We start from the raw sequence: 21,674 nt of genomic DNA on the forward strand, positions 1-21,674 counted from the left end.
CTAAATCTGTTGACAGATCCATAGTCCCGATTTGTTGTATTTAAATGCATAGTGATTGTTTCATGTGAAGTCTGATTTGAAATTTAATTATTTGAGCACTTAGTGGTGTCCAAGAACTTTAGCTGCCTGACTGCAGGAGGTTTGGAAACATAAAACATTTTAAGGTGTATTTGCAAACAAAGTATTGGAGAGTGTGTGGACATTGTGAAGGCTTAAAAGGAATTATTCCCTGTATTGTTAAATTTGTCTGTTTAGAGACTTGGGGACTGAAGGAATCTTGACAACATGTTGAGTTGTCAGGATAAGTTTGGTTAATTGGTTTTCTAGTAGGTTGATAGGTCCCTGGAGAGTGTAGGACCATTTGCTAAGAAAATAAAGCAAATTAAGGAGAGAAATTAGGAGGGGAAGAAAAAAAAGAATCCCGCTTCATTTCTTAATTTCTTTTTGGCCCACTCGAACTTTAGACAGGAGTTCTGCCAGCCCTATGAAAAATTCTGCCAATTTAATTTCTGGGAACATTCCAAGAGATAGGGGTGGATGTTTGTAATACACATAGAATAAAATAAGTGCATAAGGCAGAAGGACGGGGTAGGAAACTATTTTATGCCAATCAACACTCACAATGGTTTTTACAGAAATAAATGTTTCTTCTGGTTTTATTAGATATAAATAATCATAGTATTAACTTCCTAGCTATGAAAAATAATTTTCCTATTTCTTGATTTATATTATTAAATAGGGGGAATTTTGAGCAACATAGTTGAGAATGGTGGGGGTTGATGAACACCTCGATAAATGGCAAATTTTTTCAAGGTTTGTGAGGTGTGTGCATGCATATGGTGCATTATACACTAGTGTTCTGGAAATTTTTCTTGGGTCTTAAACATGTTAATTTCTTTGAAAGTGATGTCTTTTGCATTATTTTTAAGATCTTAGTTATTAGCACCCAACATACAGTAATTTCTAGAAGCCCTTTTGTTTGTCTTGATCCTGTAGGAATTGTGGAGTCTTTTACTGTATTCTGGTACTGATTTTTAATACTTATATCATTTCATGGCACAGGTTTGTCTTTCTAAAAAATTAAATGTCATAGTCCCCTATGTGCTTCATCTGTGACATTTAAGACTATTTTTTCTGTGTGGTGCAGATGGTAAACAGAACTGTGGGATTTATTGAAAATATTTTAAAAGTCAGTGAATTCCGAGATTCACACTGTACTTTTTATAAGTGTGTTCTTAATTTATTTAAGAAGATACTTGCCACAGTGCTGGGGCTGAGTATAGATGACCTACCTTCAAATTCACAGGCTTAGATACTGTGAAGTCCCCTCTTACCAGACATACAGTGGATCAAGTCAGCTGACCTGGTTGGAACATCATAGAATAATTTGGTTGGAAGGGGCCTTTAAAGGTTATCTAATCCATCCTCCACATACTGACCCACAGGTCTGATTTAAGAGGTGGGCAATAGAAAAGGTTAATGCACTGACTCCAACAGTAAGTCAGACATTGAACCTGGCAGGCACAAGTACCAGTCACGGCCCGTTCTGCTGTGAGTGGAGAGTGGGACAGTTTACACACTGTGATTGACTGCAGATTAATGTCTCTCAGAGAAGGTTTGTGTGTGGATTTATGGTTTGTGATGGTTTTTTTCCCTTTTTCCCCTCAGTGAGAACAGATTAGATTATGTACTTGCATGCACAGAGGAATGTCCTTCATAAAGAGTAATTATGTTAGCATGTACTTGTCCATGGTATCATACACACAATCCCGTGTTTGGGGATAGTTTTAATTGAATAGCTCTCTACTATGTTTCTCATTGTAGTACCCAGGTGTAATTTCTTCGGTGTACACAGGGGAAGTAAGATATCCCATACAAAGAAAGATGTAATACTCAAGAATGGGTAAAATGGAAGCAAAGTTGCTTTGTTTTGTTGCTACCAAAACAGCAGTCATTGGTCATGCTGTCACTTTGACAGGCCATGCTATCCTAAATGTGGTAATGCCTCTGCTTTGATTTCATTTTCTCTTCTCCTTACTTTTATTCTGTTTTCTTCTTTGACTTCTCCTGTTTTCCTTCCCTCCAAAGCTGTAATAATGCTCAGAAATTACTTCCTAACAGCGTGGCATTGGAAAAAAATTGAGACAAAAGTAGATGCTAAGAACTAATCCTCAGCTGATAAGCATGGCTAACTTCTGAGTTCTCTAAAAAAAATCTGTGTTGAAAATAAAAGGGTCTGAGGGGAAAAAAGCAACTATAGATTCATCTGATCAGATACAAAGATATAAACATGCAAGTCAGCCTTATTTTAAATATTTTGTTCAGTTTTGCCTAAAAATAGCAAAGCTGGGCTGGTATTTAATAGCTCTTGATTATGTTCACTTGATGATGCTTTCAAGCACTGTCAGGTTGACTGCATGAGCAGTGAAACATCTCATCTGGTTTTTCCAGCTCCTGTCAGTGAAGCCAGGAAGACAATCTTAGGATAGCAAGCACTGTTAGTTTTTGCTAGGCTGGAATAATTTTTTAGTATGATGTTTCAGTGTCAAACGACTCAGGTCATGCACTTCCTCAAGTACTCTGCAAGCTGCTATAGAAGGAGGCTGTAAAGCTCTGGATCTTTTACACTGAATTACATGAAGTTTTAATGTCTCTGAATGAAGTACCTCTCAAGGTAAAAAAGGCCTGGAAAATTAGGACTGGGAATGCAGCTGTGTAACTTACTGAAGTAATTAAAAGATTTGCAGTTTATTGTGGTATCCTGTATGTCATCTCAGGAGTGGCAGATCTATGCCTGGATCTTTCTTTCAAGTAGCAACTTCAATTTCATTTTCTGTTCCCTGTCCTAGAAAGAGGAACAAATTATGAACCAGTTTTCCTAAATAGCTTTAGAAGGCTAATAAATGTTAAATCATTTATTTTTAATAGAATAGAATTGCTGGACCTGCTTACATAGGAGAGCTCTGGAGTTCTTTGTCCATCTGTTTTCTTTTCTTTGGATACCATACTCAAAAATTGTGTTCTCACAATTACAGGGAAAGCTTTACTTTCAATGAAGAAAAAACTGTGTTGATAAAAGCTCTGTGTAAAATCCTATAGATAGTAATTTCCAAAAGTTAGTTCCATTCAGGAAAGCTTGGTTGAGGAAATGGAGCAGCCTTTGTAGGTGTAGATCCTGCTGGGCTGCTCTGAAAGACTGCTAGACACTAGGATTTTCATGCAGTATATTGATAATAATTATCATGCTTTTTCATTATATAAGTTGTTAATTAAAATAATATTTATTGATGTAAGTCTTTAAGAAATCTCTAAAGATTTTTTAATTTATATCAGGGTTTTGTAGGTGAGAAAGTAAAAAGCTTCAAAAGGAAAACGTATAAAAAAATGTTTCTTTCTTAAGGATCTTAACTGTTTGGGTATAAATCATTAAAAAATATTTGGAAAAAAGATTCTGATCATAAATCCTCTGAAGTAATTTTTGCCAAGGTAATAAGAAGTCCTAAATATCACTGGCTTTCTATAGTAATTTCTTGGATCCTGAATGGGATACCATTGGTGTGTATGTGATTCAGGCACTGAAAGCTTGTATTTTGCAATCTTCTGTTTTACATGTCATAAATTATATAAACCAAAGCTGATTCAGGAAGTCAGTCTGTAAAGTTTGGTTTGAATTTTTTAGATTGTGTGTGCACTTTTTAATGGCATTTTCTACTCTACTGCTTCATTTGTCTGTACCACTGGAAAACTTGATATTGTCTTAGAAGAAGTTGTACATTTTGGTTTTTTGAGAAATGTTTCTTCTGGTATGCTCTTTTTTCATTTCAGAGCTCTCTGGAGTGTTTTCAAACTCCTCCACTAAGGCTGCCTCCCACTTGCATATTTTAAAATGCCTTGAACAGTCATCCTACAGTAGAGACATCCTGTTGTAGTGCAGAGCAATGTATGATCCTTATCTTATGGAAGCAGTAGTTATTAAATGTTGATTCGTTTTCCTTTCTGTTGTGTAAATCAGATTTTGCTATTGTATCAGAATCTCATCTGATTTGCCAGAGACGCTTCTTATTCTCAGATTTGAAGAAAATTAGTAGTCACAATATTAATTCTTTGGCATTCTTTTGGAACTCATCAAACAGGCCATTCATTGAGCCACCAAATTGTATTTGTTCTGTGTCACTTAAACTTTCAAAGGCTAACATTTTCTGGTTAGGATCTTGAAAGGTGCTGCTGTTTAGTGTGTAGGAGCCACATCACAGGTTCATATGGAGCTGTCTTTGCTGTCTTTAGCCATGACCAGGTTTTAAGCAAGTTCTAAAAGCTTTATTTCCAAGGGGATTCTTCACACCAGGCTTTGTAGTCTTTGAGTAACTGGCTTCCTCTTTGCATATTGAAGACTGTTTTAAGCACTGGAAGCTTTGATGTCCTCTGATACTCATCTGTGTATTCTGAAAAGCAGAATTGTGCTTAATACTCCTACTGCACTCTAGAAGTTACTGTTTGAAGTAACATTTAAAGGGTTACTCTTGGGGTCTTAGACTCTTACTTCTGAAAAAAAAAACAACTTAATGGATGCCTTCCTGATTCTGCAATCTGCCCACTTCCAAGGTTTGCATTTTTAAGAATACAGTAACTTTTTTCGATTTATTACCTTCAACTATTCAGTTACCCTGTGTGTGCTTATCTGTATATATAAATCCCCCTAAATTGGTGACATCTCCTTTCTTACTCCTACTGGAGGTATTTTTAGATAAGTTTCTAAACTGTGTTCTTGATGCATATCATGCACGTGGAGGTTGTACTCTGTGTTTTCAATGACTTGCAGTATTTTCTTTTTCAAGAAAGAGGCCTGAATCAAAGTGAAACTTACTTAGATTGTCCCTTTAGAAAGCTTAGATTTTAGTGATAGAATACATAGGACACTTGTGTCATTCTCACTGTCTCTGGACACAGCTGTAAGGATGGCTTATTTATTTGAAAGCTCTGTTTCCTTTCAGAGAGACTTAATGGCTTTTTCACTGTCTTCCAGGTTCTCATATTAACTAATATCATGCTGGGTATTTATCTCTTTGGATCCTAATTATTTTCTATTATCCTCAACATGGAATGGAATTCAATTAAATGATCATTTTGGAACGCAGAAAGACAATTACATTTGAAGTAATTAATTTGGATCATGTTGGAGACACCAGCCATCCTTAAAACAAAAAAACAAATAGAAATGAACACTCTTGGAGGAAGTCTTTGACATATATGAAACTATGCTCTTCATTCAATATATTGCCCCATTTCCGTAAGTTACAAAGTTGTACGTGTTGTAGTATATGTGACACAGATTGGTCGCAGAGTTTTACCAGTCCCAGCATTCTTATTCCCAGAATATGTTCTCTGAGAGCAGATTATCTAAGAATGCTGCATCTACATCCTCTTCCCTTCCCCCAAATAAAGTCTCATTTTCCTTGGAGAAGAGAAACCTACTAAGAAAAAAATGTTGGTTTTTTAAATAAAATACAGATTTTCCTCTACTGTATATATATTTTAATGAAGAGTAACGTCACTGGTTCTGGGTAAGTGCACAAGTTGCGACTGAAAATTAGACTAAATAGTGTAGTAGAAGTGCTGGTGCACTCTGTGCAGTCATTTTTTGAATGCTCCCAGTTTTTTTAGTGGTTGAATCTCAGCCCTTCAGCTCTAGTTATAGGAGAATACTTCATCTTACATTTGGATATGCTTGATTTTGCATCAGGCTATATATATATATATATATATATATATGTATATATATATATATACAGCAGAACTGTAAGATGTGATTACAGTCTGAAATGTACAATTCTGTATTCTGGGGCAGCATTTTGTACATTCATGGACTTGCTCTGCTGCTCTTTGGACTATACTGAGCTTTGTTCCTCTACCACGTTTTCCAGACTTCTGGTCTCTTTTGGAAATTACCTTTTCCTGCTTCCATTAATTTAATGTGGGTGACAAGATTCTAACTTGCTTGATGTGGGTAGTCAGTGAAAGTTATAATTGTAGCCTAAGAACAAACTGGCACTGTTGAGAAAAAGTTAAAACTTTGCCTGATAGGTACAGTTTTCAGTGCAGTGAGAGCTGTGGAAAAGTGTCAGGCTGATCTTCTTTGTCTTACTTTTTTTTCTTCTCGGTTAGCATTTCTTTTTTTTTCAAAATGGTTGTGTTACGCTATGATTGGCAAGGCAGTAAATTTTCCACATAAATTGAAATTGAGCCGAAGATTAGAAATGGCAGTAACCCTACATTTAAGACTGATAGCAGAACTTCATTGTTTTAGAATTCCCTTTTTAATTGAAAAAAGTTCTGCCTCTTGGGAGTGGACTGCTTTTTTGAAGAAACTTAAGCACAGAGGGGAAAAGTAAAGGAAGTGAACCACTAATGAAGGGCTTTTAGTTTGATCTTTAGGACTTTTGGGAGGAAGAGGAGGATCATTCAGTGGTGTTGGTGAGGCAATATGTGTAAGAAGTTCAGTACCTGACATAAAATTTCACTCCATGACTGTAGAGAAAGCTCATTTGATCCAACAAAATCATGAGCTTTTGGAAAGTTGCAAGCAGGATGAGTTAGATCTCATGGACTTTCTTTATTTGGCCTTCTTATTTATATCTACTGATTCAGTAAAATGCAAGTTCCTTAAAGCAAATGGAGATCTTTAATTTCACTTACTCTAGCAGCTACAGGACATTGGGTGTTTCATGATTCATTGCAGAAAATAGTTTTGTAACGATGTAACAGAAACCAAATTGTGTAGTATATCTGATCTTTTTTTTGCACATCAGTGCTGCTACCATTAAGCACTTCGATTTTATTGCCTCGTTTTTTTTTCCTGGCAAGTTACAAGGTCACTTGTGAGCTGTTTCATCTGTGACTAGATTGAGTGTGTTTCGTTTAAAATAAGCTTTGAGGTTTTCCTTTCTTAAAATAATGCCTATTCCTTATAACTTCTGAAATGTGGACTGTATTAACTGGAGTCTCATGGATTTTGTATGCTCCTGTCATTTGGGGCTTGATGCTCAGGAAAATTACTCCTGCTGATAGCTTGCATGTTCTTTGTTTTTCATACTTCCACAAGCAAGAGAGAAATATGTCTAGGAACCTCTAAATTCTTTTGCACTTTAGTATTCCTTTTTTGTCAGAAATGCTGTGGAGTTTTTTCCCCACTTACCATAGTTTAACCCCAGCTGACAACCAAGTACCACCCAGCCACTCTCACTTCCACACTCCTCCCTCCCCACAGTGGGATGAGGATGAGAATCAGAAAAAGGTAAAACTTCTGGGTTGAGATAAGAACAGTTTAATAATTGAAACAAAGTTAAATTGATAGTAATAACAATAAGAAAAAGGAATAAAACCCAAGAGGAAAAACCCAAGTGATGCAAAATACTGTTGCATAGCACCTGCTAACCCCTGCCCCCAGCAGTGATCAGCCCCTCCAGTATCAGCCCCTCCCAGCCAATTCTCATCAGTTTATCTGTGGGGCACGGCACTCCATGGTGTGGAATATCCTTTTGGCCAGTGTGGATCAGCTGTCCTGGCCATGCTCCCTCCCACCTTCTTGTGCAGCTGCTCACTGGCAGAGCATGAGACATTGAAAAGTCCTTGACTTATTGTCAGCACTACTCATCAACTCAAACATTTGAGTGTTATCAACACTCAAATTAAAATACATCACTATACCAGCTACTCAGCAAAAAATTTGCTCTATCCCAGCAGAACCCAAGACATCACTGTTAGTAACCATTCTGCAGATTGATAAAACATTTTTTACAGTAATCTGAAGTGAATTAAACGAGTCATTAAACTCACAGCTTATATTTAAACTAGAATAAGGCTGCCACCTCAGAGAGTTGTCTCCATTGCTATAGTTGCATGTTTCTGTTGTATCCCTTGTTTCTTAACTTCAGCAATCAGGCGATCACATGGTTGCTTTGTCCAGTGCATTGCTGAAAACTGACTCTTTACTATGACCACATATTTCTTGGTACTGACTTGTTAACAAAGGGAAGATGCCATTGCCAGGGACTGAGAGTGCCAAAATGTCCATTTTGGTGGTAGTACAGTCATAAACTGATTGAAATAATAAAAATATGAAGCCTTTTTGTCCTGGGTGTGCATGTACATACAAAACCAGTGTATGCAGAGATAAGCATCCAAGTTACATTTGGCTTATATATGGTTAAATGTTATGCACGTGCTGTTATAATACAGGTACTTCTTTCCACTTTCACAGTCCATTGGGAACCTGAAATGTGCCGGTGTTTTAGTAGCAGCAGCAATCATCACTTGATGTCTTCCTATTTAAAATTCACACTGGATCTGACTCGTTTCTGCTGATAGCTGCTTCACATTAACTAGATGCCTGAGTGATAATTTGAGTAATGTGTCTCCAGCTTGTGGCAGGATGAAAACAAAACAGTTTATACACCTCACTTGAAAGATAAGTCTGACAGGATATTGAAGAACAAAAAATATTTTTTGCCGAGACATAAGAGATGTCCTTTGCAGAATGGGGTTTTTATAGCTTTTCTTTTCAAATGCCATGTGAAATGTATTGTGAAAACTTAAATTCCCCTCTACACTTTTTCATAAAGCATGCTCTGTTCCAGCACAGTCTAGGACCTCCTGAATCTGCAGATATTTTTATCAACTTTCTGAGAGTGAGAACAAGACTAAACAATACCACTGATTAATAGCTTGGTGCTTGACACTCAGGCCAATGCTACCTTTATCATTTTTCTTCTGTAGGAAATCAAAGGTAAATATAGGAGTTACAAAAGTAACATTCTTGAATTAATATTTACAATGTAAACTAAATGGCAATGAAAGAGAATGCTTATATGTAAATCTTCCAGAACCTTGAGTAAATATACTCCTTTTTCTCTTAAAAATCGAAAATTTATTAATCCAAATGGAAGGTTTCCTGGGGCGGAGGGGAAAACCCCCTAAGTCACTGTATGGAAATGCTTGAAAAATTACTGGATTGTACAAAGTAACTTGCTAAGCTCAAGTTCCTTAGTTATCAGCCTCTTTTGCAGAGGTCTTTGTAGCAAACGTACTGGAAGAATTAATAAAGGAAGTTTTGTCGTGATTGTTTCATAGCACAGTGCTCTGTGGAGGGGCATGTGAAGTTGCATCACCTAGTTTGACTGGGTCTAAATGTACAATGATCATGATGGCCTTCAACTCTTGGTAGTGGTAAGGATGGCTGGGATGGGTAGCTTTTTCTTGTGTTGTGAGCAGCATGCTAAGAATTGAACGTGTTTTAAAATTGTGTTTTCTTGTAGCCTACAGTGTGCAGTAGCTGATTGCAGGCTGGTACCATTGCCTTTAGCTGAGTCCATTTCTGATGATATTCTAGAGTCTGTTGGATTCTTTCCGTGTTAGTCCTAATGTCCACATCTTCGCACACACTCCCACACACCCTGGAAAGTCTTCAGAATGCTGTCTTAAAACTTTTCATTGCCTCTTTAATCAAGTATAGAAATGGCTTAATAAGGACTATACTGTTTGGTATACAAACCAGAGCAGGATTTGCAACAGCTCATCAAATAAGTAGATTGTAATATAAAAGCCTTTTTAATGTTTTCATTGCAATTATGAAATTAAAATGTAATATTCTTTGATGTATATAAACTTGTGTTAGGGGAAGGCTAATTGAAAACAGTACCATGTATATTATTGATTATTGGTGACAGAAAACAGTCATCATCGTGTCAGTCAGCCTGACTTTACTGAAATAGAAAGACTACCAGGAAGAATTAGATAGTGTCATGAAGAAATCCATATCAGTCTTTACTTCAGTGTTTGAAACGTATTTTAATGATTATAGAATTGCATTAAAATAAGCCTTTTGTTGACTTGGTAATCTGCCTGATCTGTAACATTTTATTTTTTTGGTTTTTTTCTACTTAGCTTTTGCAGCACGATTGTTTTAATAGTTGGAAACATTACCGCAAAGATTGATTTGATACTCCGTTTAATATTTCCCATATTAAAATCTTTGCTTGCTTTTTTTTCGTACCTTACCTAAAGGTTCATCCTGTCTTTAAAATCTGGACAAGAAGAACTTTCTATTTATAATACTTCCTTGAAATTACATATTTTGTTAATATTCACATTCTTTTTCATCACACCAAAATACTTGAAGAACAAAACAATAATGGTACATTGTCTGAATACAAAAAGTTGTTAATGAAAATGGTGTGGTTTCCAGTTTGATGCAGTTTATTTTTTGTGTTATGTTGCAGGTCTGTCAAATGGTTTTGGAGATGAAAGTAAAGAGAGAGCATTAGATGATACTCCAGGAAGAAAAGTTGAACCTCGTCGCCGCTGTGCATCAGAATCTAGTATTTCATCTAGTAACAGTCTCTTGTGTAACTCAAGGTAAAACTGTAAATATGAAATGCAGATTTGAGACTGGATATATCAGTTTTCTGTAGTGCTTGTGACTCACATTGGAGGATTGGATAAATTTCGGAAAAAAGAGTGCATTTCAATTTTCTCAGTTATGTCAGAGCTGATATACCTTTCAGGATTGCTGAGATTCTTCTGTTGAATTCAGTTTATTGCATATCCAGGCAGTTACTTTTTTTAAACTGACTATGCTTCACTTACTCTGTAAAACTACTAATATATTTTTTCATATAGTATCTTGGCTTAATTACTTTCCTAATCCAGAGCACTAAAAATGTCTGTGTTTATTTTTGTGGGGATGAGAGAAGCAACTTAGAAAGCAGAGTCTTGTACCCAGCAAAAGTAGTTAGATAGCTTTGGAACTGTGTATCCATCACCTATGGTGTATCTTCTGAAAGAACACTGATCTCTGGGTGAAAGGTAGCTGTCTCCAGTCCTGGGCTATGAGGATGGGGCATACAGAAAAGTAGAGAGTAAATCTGTTAGGCAGAAAAAGAGGACTTTATTCATGTGTTCAAGTTAAGGGAATGGTGTTAATGCAGTCATGCCAAACAGGCTTTCAGAAACAAAGAGAATTTAATATTGCATCTATTTTAAGTGTGCTATTCTAGATCAAATTATCAGTATAATTGTTGTTCAGATTCTATGATTTCTTGAAGAAAACTCAAGTGTGCAGAGAACAAATTTCCATTTTGAATATAGAGACATTCCACAATTGAAAGACTGGAATTAGTAGTAAAAAATTAAAGAGACAATAGTTGTGTTTTCTATGTAGTAGAACTGTTGGAGCAGTGGAACTGTCTTTTGCTGATAACCAGGCAATTCTGTGTCTGAAAATAATCAGGGCTTTGGATTTTATGTTGTTTATATGTGTTACTCAAAACATTTTTAGAGCTTGCTCCATTGATTTTACTCTGTACTGATGTAATTTAAATTCTTGTTCAAAATTTTGATTTTTAGTGAACAGTGTTAATTATCACTTGATAAACTTGATAGTTTTAATATTAATTCTTCTGTAGTTTCAGTCTGCCGAAGTGTGGTAAAGGTAAACCTGCCCTGATACGGAGACATACACTGGAAGATCGAAGTGAACTGATATCATGCATTGAAAATGGAAACTATGCCAAAGCAGCAAGAATTGCAGCTGGTAACTATAAATAATTGAATTCTCAATAATTTTGTCCATTTATTTGACAGATTCTAATATTCTTATTTTTACTGCTTAAATACATTAAGCCTTCTGAAAGTGTTATTGATATCTTTCCAGAAACTACTAAATTCTGCTTTCGACTCATTAAAGACCTAAAAAGAATAGCATCTGACTGATTGTGATTAATTTTCTCTTCTTGCTTGAGGAAATAAAGAGGTTTCTAAATAAAAAGAGAAGATGAATTTTCTCTTACAGATCTTGTAAAAGAAAAGTAGTAATCATATGTGCTAGATTAGTAACACCTTACTACCATGTGAAATAAATTCTGACTAGGAAGAATTCTGAGACTCTTACTTGTATATATACCTGAGAAGTCTCTTGAGTCTGGCTGCATGCATCCTATCAGCTTGTGTATGATTCTCTATTCAGCATTAAAATACCATTTTCTTTGCAGCATGAGAATAGTGTACGTTTCTTTCTTGTTAGCTGTGCTGAAGAAGACTTGTACTGTTTTTATGTACCAGATACAGTTCTAAATACATATTTTTTAATAGTCTGTGAATGAAGGATGATTTAAGGGAAAGCTTCATGGCTCTCTCTAACTGACATGTGAATACTTCACAAACTGTTACTAACAGAGCAGAGAAATAGAGAAATAGAACTTACTGTGCAGAATGAAGTAATTTTTTATGTGATCACTTTAAACACTTTTTTCTTGGTAATTCTACTTTTAAAAGGTCTTAAACCATTTTTTTCCCTGGTACGTTTTTGTAATGTGTAGATAGAACATGTATCTGCATGCCACCTTTCATTATAAATAAGCAATGCCCATTTAAAATGCATTTTCTCTCTGCAGCAAGTATTGCCTGACTGCTTAGAGAAAGTGCAGCTGCAGCCCCTGAACTGTATCTTGGTACCGGGTTTCCCCATACAAGAAGTGCTGCTTGACCTTTACAGCATATGAGCTTGGATAACTTTTCCCACTTTGATCACCACCCCCAGTTCATCTTGAGGGTGTAATTCACTGTCTTCTGATCAGTCTCTGGACTGTATCTAGGGGACCAGTTGTGGTTTTGGTTGACTGAAAGGCTTAAACCTGTCTCAGACTTCAATCCATTTCTGGGCAATGGAGAAGAAAATTGAGGATTCTGGTAGAAGTGCGCAGTAACATCAACTCAGCTATTCACTACCCTGCTTTTTGAGATGAAATAAAACACTAGTGCTGCTGCTGGAAACCTATTGATGTTTTTGAACTTGACTGCAGGAAAGGGCAGGTCTGAGAGACCAAGAAAAATTTTTAAAAAATAAATAGAAACCAAAATGCTGGTTAGAATTTAGGCATAAGAATACAAAGGTATACCAGAGAAGTATTGTTAAGTTATCAGGTACTAATCTCAGTGTGGGTATCCAGGTATCCAACACTTGGAAACATATACCATGCAACTTACATCTTGAAAATCATCACCTCTGTGACAGGATTGTCATCACAGTAAAAGAAACTGTTATCTGAAGTACATAATTTTATGTTTTCTTTGGAGCTTTTTCAAAGGGAAAGAATTACTGGAACTTGGCAAGCACTTCCTAAAACCTAAGATGTTTTAAGATACGCTAATTCTAGAAGTGTCTAAACCCTTGTTCTTTATCTGTAGTCTTGGAATAAAATAGTTGTATCATGTAAAGAGCTCTTATGAATACTGCCTTGTTTTTATTGATATGTATGTGAAAGTTGGTATTAGTATTTGGATTCTAAGGATCATGAGCTATTGATTAGGAAACCAAGAACTGCTGATTTGTCTGAGGTTTCATTCTGGAGCATTTTAATTTTATATTTCTTTGTTCTTAGAAGTTGGGCATAGCAGTATGTGGATTTCAACTGATGCTGCAACATCTGTTCTTGAGCCTCTAAAAGTAGTATGGGCCAAATGCAGTGGATATCCCTCTTACCCAGCTCTGGTAAGTGCCCAGCTTCCCAGAAGTACCGTAGTGACTGTTTCTGGTCTGTCTGAAAACACCGTGAGCAAACTCAAGGTAATTGGTAAATTCCCATTCAGGTTGAATAAAGGTGGCTTATTCTGCCTTCTTTAACCATGCACTGAGTTTGTAAAGTTACTGCAATATCAAATTTTAAGTCAATAATTTCTGCTGCCGTGCCTGCCCTTTGAGATGTGCAATACTCCTGTGTTGAGGTTTAACCCAGACAGCAGCTGAGCCTCCTGCAGCCACTCGCTCACTCCCTCTGGGTGGGGGGAGAGTGAGAAGAGTGCAAGTGAGAAAACTCATGTGTTGAGATAAAGACAGTTTAACAGAGAAAGCAAAAGCTTTGCACACAGACAAAGCAAATTCATTCACCACTTCCCATGTGTTCAGTCATCCCCAGGAACACAGCCATCACATGTGGCTTGGGAAGACTAACGCCATCACACTAAATGTCCCAACCTTCCTCCTCCTTCCCCCAGCTCTGTATACTGAGCATGATGCCATATGGGATGGAATATCCCTCAGGTCATTTGGGGTCAGCTGCCCCAGCTGTGTCCCAAGTCCTTGTGCACCCCCAGCCTCCTCGCTGGTGGGGCAGTATGAGAAGGGAAAAAGGCCTTGACTCTGAAAGCATTGCCCAGCATTAACAAAAACATCTCTATATTTATAATCAATGCCATTTTCAGCCTAAATCGGAAACATAGCCCCATACCACCTACTACAAAGAAAATGGTCTCTCTCCCTGTTAAAACCAGCATACTTGTCTCTGTAGTCTTTGTTTCTACATTATATATTATTTCTGCTGCAAAATGAGTATAAAAATACTCTTGATTCTGCAGCTCATTAAAGAAACAAAAACCTCAGTAGCTGGAGTAAGCTGACTGATGGCAGCCAGTTGTGAATGATGTACTGGAAACTTAAAGCTGTTGTTATTATAGGAGATATATAGATATATATAGATATCTATATAATGTGTGTGTGTATTACTAAAGGAGAAACAGACAGTTCAACTTCCATCAAAGCTTGCAGAGAAAATATTGGTGAGGCGTTTGGCTTTAGGCCTTTAGGGTTATACAAACAGTTCATACACTGGCTTGATTTATATATGAGTCTGGACAATCACAACTTTTAATATGTATGTTCTAAGCATAACATGAAATGTAATCATACAGAGGCAGGTTAAAACTTCGAGAGGTGGCATTCAGAGCACTTGAATTTAAGTACCCTCAGTGGGTGATTCAAAGACACTTGGGTCATATGCTGAAAATTTGATGATTTGATGATGGTCTTGTGAAAGGGGTTAGCGTTAGATTTAAACTGATGAAGACCAAAGGGTTCCTTTTCTGCCTTCTCCTTTATGTCAGCACTGGTGTTGCTGAGAGTGGGATAAGTTGATTGAAGAGTTAAACCTCTGTCAAGAGAAGAAAATTCTTCTGATTTCTACAAGCTCCCCATAGTATTAGCTTTCTATTCATTTATTTCCCAAAGTCAGTTTACTGTGGATTAAGATTGTTGCCAGTGTGGATGGTGGAAAAACAACAGGAGTTCGTAGAGTAGGAGATGGGTGGAACAGGCATGGAGTAAAAGCCATTCTTTGGGAAGAAACTAAGCATTTCATAATGCTGTGAGCTGCCTGCAAAGGAGTTTTTCCATCAGGATGGTTAGTTTTAACTTCAGCAGCATGTTCCCTCTCTCCCTCAGTTTTGTTTAGAAAGACTTTGTTGCTGTAATTGCATATTTTGCTGAAGACTGAGTCGTTGAATTGGATATGCAAGATATTTGGAAGTTACAAATTTTTGGTTTTTAAGTTTTGCTCCAGAGTTTGAGTAGGGAGCATGTACTTTACAGAAATACTCCACAACATAGGTTGGTTCTTTAAGATATATGAATTTCACACCCCAAAATTTGATGCCAGTTACAGCTTTTAGAAATCCTGATTTGACTTTTTCTTTCTAAAAACTTCTTGTCAGTCTCAAAGTTGTACTAAGTGGAGTTCAAATGGGACTTTTAAGAAGAACTGATATGGATGAAAAATGCTTTTTTCTGTGTTTTCAGTCAAGTCTACCAGTAGGTCTCCACTGTGCCTATTTAGCTTATGTCAAAAAGTTGTGTGTGACACAAAGCCAGTTTATATTCAGTGACTGTTCAGTTTATTATTTATTTCTTGTTAATTTATTTTGTAATACCTTCTTAAAAGGAATGACATCATTTTAAATATGAGGAACTGTCCTTTCTTCTCTCTTACAGATTATTGACCCTAAGATGCCTCGTGTTGCTGGCCATCACAATGGTGTTACTATACCAGTGCCACCTCTAGATGTACTGAAAATTGGAGAACAAATGCAGACCAAATCAGACGAGAAATTGTTCTTAGTACTGTTTTTTGACAATAAAAGAAGTTGGTATGTTATTGAAATGTATTGTTTGATGCAGTGACTTAAAATTTTAAGAACCTGTACCTTTGGTCTAGAAGAAAATTGAAACGTTATTTTTCCATTGATATAATTCCTAAGGAAGTGTAAACTGTAAGGTTAAAATTTCGTATTTGAGTCTTATTTTTGGACTAAGGTATATATCATCAGTGAAAGATACCTTTTTATTGTCAGTTTGGAAAAAATATAATTCATTAAATACTTTTATTTGTTTACAAGCTACTTTCATTTATTGATCTGATGAAATTGCTTCATAGGTTTTTAAAAAGTAATAGTCTAGCATTTATCTCTATCCTTCATAATTGCTTTTTGAATTATAACACTCCTCCCCCAGTCTGCTCATGCATTTTCTTCGAATTTTTAACCTCTTTAGTTAAATGCTTTATTAACACTTTCATTTGACCTTCTTAGCCTTTTCTATTTTTTTTTCATTAAAACTTCCCTATTTCCATTTATTTTGGCATCTGCAATATGCTGCATAGAGCCTGAAGGGGGATAATTCACGGAACAAAACATTCTCTTTCCCTCCCCTGTGGTCTTCAGTTTTAGGGCTGGTGGGGTTTTTCTGGGGAGGTAGGGGGAGACATACTAGGTTTTTTGGTGTTCTTTTAGTTATTAGAGTTGGTTTTGGTGGGTTTTTCCCAGACATGGAAACTTCTCATCTACCTTTCATCAAACTGTGTATTTCTCTTCTGTGTTCTCTGTAGACCCTTACCTCTTCTCATTTCCATACAGGTCAAGCTAACTGTAAATCTGTCCATGTCTTGTTTTTCTCTTGAATTTGCTTACTTTTAGCTCTCAGTTTCTTCTTTGGATAATTATATGTGGCATCTAATGATGCTGCCATTCTCCTGACTCCCTCTGTGCCAGTACAAGATCACTTAAATAAATCCCTGCCTAAAATTTATAACTAATGTTTGCTCTTCTGCCCCTTAGATTTTTTTGGCATAATTTCTTTGCTCTTCAGTTACTTTCTTAATTATTTGGTACTTCTTCATAACTATGTTTGTTCAGTTGCTCAGGATTCCATATGATCCTGCATTCTTCTGCCTTTGTTTGCAGAGAACATCTGCATTTGAACATACTCAGACTTCTTTTTCTCTATTTTTCTCATACTGGGTTTCACTGGTATAACACGTTTTCCCTGGTCACTTTCTTAATTGTTCTGATTGCTTCTTGTTCTGGGGAGTCCTCTGCAGCTTAAACTTTTCTGATTAGTCTCTATATGCAGGTGGTCCTAAATCATGTAAATATTGTGCAGTTGTCTCTAATGTGTACTCTGCATAGATGGACAGGAAAAGACTCAATAATTCTTTCAGCCCCTTTCCTCCCCTTCACCCTGACCCCACCAACTTGTTTTGGTAATGGTTCTTTTATTGTGATTATTTTGACACTCATAATTTTATCTCTGTTGTGTCTCTTTTAGTCTTGAACCCGTGTTGGTGATTTTCATTCATTTGCAGGATGTGCGTCATCTTCAGTGTGCAATACCAGTGTCTGTCCCCTGTGGATTTTCTTATTTGTTTATTCTTCTTCCCCGCTTATATCTGGAGGACTTGCAAAGCTTTCTTTTAAAAATACCTTCTTAAAACTTCCTCTGATCTGTATTAAAATGGATAATGGTTAGACTGCTGCTTTTCATGCTATTATCATACTGTCTCTGTCCTTGTGCTGACTCCTCACATTTTGTGTGCGTGCCCAGTACAATACGGCTCTGGTTTAGAGTCCTTTAAGAGAAGGAAAATATTTCAATAACCAATTTTACTCATGTCTAAGAAAATTCTTGCAGATTTGACTGTCTGATTTCCTGTTGGTCTGGCTTCAGATGGTCTCCCAAACTAATGTTTTCAAGCAAAAGGTGGGCTTCTGCCTTTTGCAGGAGTGGGATTGCAGACTACAGTAACATATCTTAAACATATTAATTAATTAACCTAATTTTTGTTTTCGTTAATGCCTGTAATTTCAGAAAACAGGATTACAATCAACATTTATGAAAATGACATCTATTTAATTTATACTTTTAAAGTAAATATTTAGAATGCTTTAACTAGAATAATGGAATGTACAGCTTTACTTTACAGAGCTTTTTTGTAGAGCTCCATTATCACTCCTGCATGCTCAGAATTTGAAGATATTTATGGAGCTTAAAACAGACAAGTACCCTGAATAGAGAGCTAGTGGAGTTTCATATTGCAGGGTAAAAGCATGCTAAAGCAGAACTTCCTTGCCAGTTTAGCTTTCTCCATAAAAAACAAATTGAGATGCCTGAAATCTAAGGCAAAAATCCATCATCTGAAAACTCCTTGTAAATAATGGAAGGGGAAGAATGAAGAGAAATTATCCTGTGTCAGGTGAATCTTGAGCCATATCCATTGTTAGTTGCTGCTGCCTATTCTTTACCTGCATCAGTATTTCAAGCTAATTTTTTTTCTGTTGATACTTAATCACTTAGTACATATCACTGAATTGGAGTGTATTCTCACTTTTATGGAAGGGATTTTCTTAATATTTCATGTTCTTTAAATATTTAAGGCAAGTAAGCATTATCTTAAAAGGCGTTTTATTGGGTTTTTTTAAGATGTTAAAGGTGATCTGTGATATGAGAAACATTGCATAGTAGCCCTGACATTTCTGGACAGACTCCTTGATTTTATTCTATATTTAACAGATTTAATTTTTACCTTTCTCTTACAGGCAGTGGCTTCCCAAATCCAAAATGGTTCCCCTTGGTATAGATGAGACCATAGACAAGTTAAAAATGATGGAAGGACGTAACTCGAGCATACGAAAAGCAGTAAGAATTGCTTTTGATCGTGCTATGAATCACCTGAGTCGAGTCCATGGAGAACCAGTCAGTGACTTCAGTGATATTGACTAACAGAGATTCTCTAGCAAGGCATGAAAAATACCACAGAGACTTGAACTCTACTAATAAACCTCTTTGTCTAAAAGAATGTATTGAAGATACAACCCCTTAATTGTTGATTCAGTGGCTGAGTTCTGCAAACTTGAAATAGTTGAGCAATTCTTCTAAATCACCATTGCCATATTGATTAATTATTTTATTGTGTTGTAGATTGGAGGATTTTCCACTAAACCTGTTAAAATGTCTTGTTCATAGTGTTCATAATTGTACATAAATGTATATTCAACACTTAACTTATTCTGATTTTAGAAGTAGCTCCTTAATTCCTTTTATAATTTTGCTGGGGAGGGATTTGGTTTTTGTTTTTTTCCACGCTTTTACTTCCTTTTTTTCTTTCTTCTGAGGTTAAGTTACCTAAGCACCATCTTCCAGCTTTAGGTGTTTAGTGGATCTTAAAGCCTAGTATCAAAATGGCATCAAATATAAGTTTGCCTGAATCATATACAGTATGGTGCTGCTTGTATCATTTCTTCCTTGGTCTGTAGCTTCTGAAAAAGACTTCTGAATGTTTGTGTAAATTGTTGCTCTTTGCACAAAGTACCACATATTTAAGATTGATGTAAATTTACAATTACAAATATGTATTTTAAGAAAGGAAGTTGTGTTATTTTGGAGGGTACTTTGTGAGAAAGACATCAGTAAAAATTATACTATGTACATCACTTGCAAATCACCAAAAACACTCCATTGTTGCCCAAAATGACTTAAGGTTGTTATTGTTTTAAACAAACCTGGCTTAAAGCCTGCAAGCACATTATTTCTTTCAAAACCATATCCCATTTATCTCCCATTGGTTTAATTTTGTTGATATGTGTGCCTCCCTGTGTTTTATTTATTGTAGAAAATGTATTAATTTGCTTTATAATGAAAAATAAAATTGACAAATATATTGATATGCATTTTTATACAGGCACATGAGAAGACAACTTGCTTTGGGAGAAAAATGTATTGGAAATTGTATAAAATAACTTGATGGATTGTGTGTAATTTGGTTTTTTGGTAACTTGTAATCTTTTGTTTCCAATGAGGGGATTTATGTAACTTTTAATTTAGAACACTTTGGTAGCAATAGAAACTTTGGATACATTTTTGTATGGTACATGTGATGTATATAGAATTAGTACTTTATTTTTATTTTTAAGAAGTAAAGCATTATGTTTGGGCAGGGGGAAGAAGGAGGGTGGGTTTCCAGAACTGCATTTTTATATTAAAAAGAAAAAAAAATAAAGTCAAGATATTGATTGTTGTAGCTACTTTATTCCTACCTTCACTGAAATATTGAATTTGTAACAATGAAAATGGCAAGGTATGTTTGCAATGTGATTTATAATGGCTCCATTATTTATAAATGCACTGTGTTTTAACTCTTTTGCAGTGATATCGTAAATACTGTACCAAGTTATATAATATGAAACACCAAATAATGCATATGAATGCACGAAGTATTTATGCCCAGCTTTTTTATAAAGGATTAGCAAATACAGCAAAACCAATACTTTTTAAATCTTTTTTTTTAAACTTCATTGAATAGCATACTTCATTGTTAAACCTGCTTGAATCTTTATTTTAAAGGGACAATTACTTTTTAAATAGTTTTTAATGTTTTTATTCTCTATTGTTTGTAATACCCCCGTAGAAGCTTGAAATAAAATTTCTTTCTCAACTGTAAATTTTGTCCTGAATTTAGCCCCTGAGATTTTGCTGCAGTGCCCGTTTTCTTAGTCCATGACTGAGCTGTTCCAGAGGCACTGGGCCAAGAAGCTGAATGTTCACCTGTGGCACCCAGCATTGTCCTTACTGAGCCCTTTGCATAGGAGATATTCCAGTTAGCTGAGACCAGTTGCCTGTGATGGACTCTGGTAATTAGGGATGAGTTGAATAAATTTCACAAATGATCAAGAAAATCGTTTTCTCAGACTTGACAGCAGACACAGCTTTAGGGAGAACAGTGATGACAGGTATACTGGAAGGCCCATCATTGAGGTATGCTGCTCTGATGGCCACAACAGCCACATCAGTTAGAAAAAATTAAAATCTGGTTTTTTGCATTAAATATAATGACTTCAAACATCTGCCATATAATCGTGCTCTTCTTTAAAGGGAATGGAGCCTAATTTGGGCAGTGTTGAGATTGTAGAACCACTTGTCGTCATTAGGACTCTGTTAAAGGTATTAAAAAATACTCTGCATCAAATTTTATTTCAGGCTGGTTCCACAAAATGTACTTCGATTATGTATGTAAAACTCAATAATGATTCACAACTTCATTTTGGTGCACAGAGAAATGGAAACGCAGTTACAACCTTGGAAATGCAGTTACAACAGAAGTTGGAAGATGACGGTACTTGTATGATAAGAATGTTGATACCTGTGAAATACGAAGTGCCAGTTCAAAAAAAACCATACATTTGCAAAATGATTCTACATTCTCAGTTGGTTTGCACACTAGCAACATATGGGGGGGGGGGGGGAAGAGCTCATCTTTAGGAAAAAAAAAGAGCATTAATGTAATTATTTTGGAACATTTTTAAAAAATGCATCTTCAGGGAAAGCTCTAGTTCGAATTTTGCTGACTTCCAAGTGATATTTTATGACTTTTCTGTTCAGAGATGGTTTCATCAGTTCTTGGAGAAGGAAAATGGGCTGCCTTCATCTTAGAGGGGTGACTATGCACTTGGGAGAATTATCAGCTGGAAAACTTCACTGACTAAAAGAAGCCTGTTCAGTATCCTGACAAAGCACACTGCAT

General features: G+C 36.0%; 1 protein-coding gene across 4 annotated transcripts in view; it reads left to right on the forward strand.

Annotated features, from left to right (window-relative positions):
• Positions 1–20,595, forward strand: part of BRD1 (bromodomain containing 1) — a 58,462-nt gene extending 37,867 nt beyond the window's left edge. For 3 of the 4 annotated variants that reach the window (XM_014868943.2, XM_014868940.2, XM_014868942.2), the window contains 5 exons: positions 10,275–10,410; positions 11,460–11,587; positions 13,434–13,543; positions 15,815–15,969; positions 18,694–20,595. In XM_014868943.2, coding sequence (XP_014724429.1) covers positions 10,275–10,410; positions 11,460–11,587; positions 13,434–13,543; positions 15,815–15,969; positions 18,694–18,877 — 713 coding nt within the window. In that variant the 3' untranslated portion in view covers positions 18,878–20,595. The remainder of the gene's footprint in view (positions 1–10,274; positions 10,411–11,459; positions 11,588–13,433; positions 13,544–15,814; positions 15,970–18,693) is intronic. The other variant, XM_014868941.2, reaches the window with a different exon arrangement.
• The last annotated feature ends 1,079 nt before the right edge of the window (positions 20,596–21,674 follow it).

The sequence above is a fragment of the Sturnus vulgaris genome, chromosome 5 (genome assembly GCF_052056855.1).
Source record: "Sturnus vulgaris isolate bStuVul1 chromosome 5, bStuVul1.hap1, whole genome shotgun sequence".
In the NCBI taxonomy this organism is placed as follows: Eukaryota; Metazoa; Chordata; class Aves; order Passeriformes; family Sturnidae; genus Sturnus; species Sturnus vulgaris.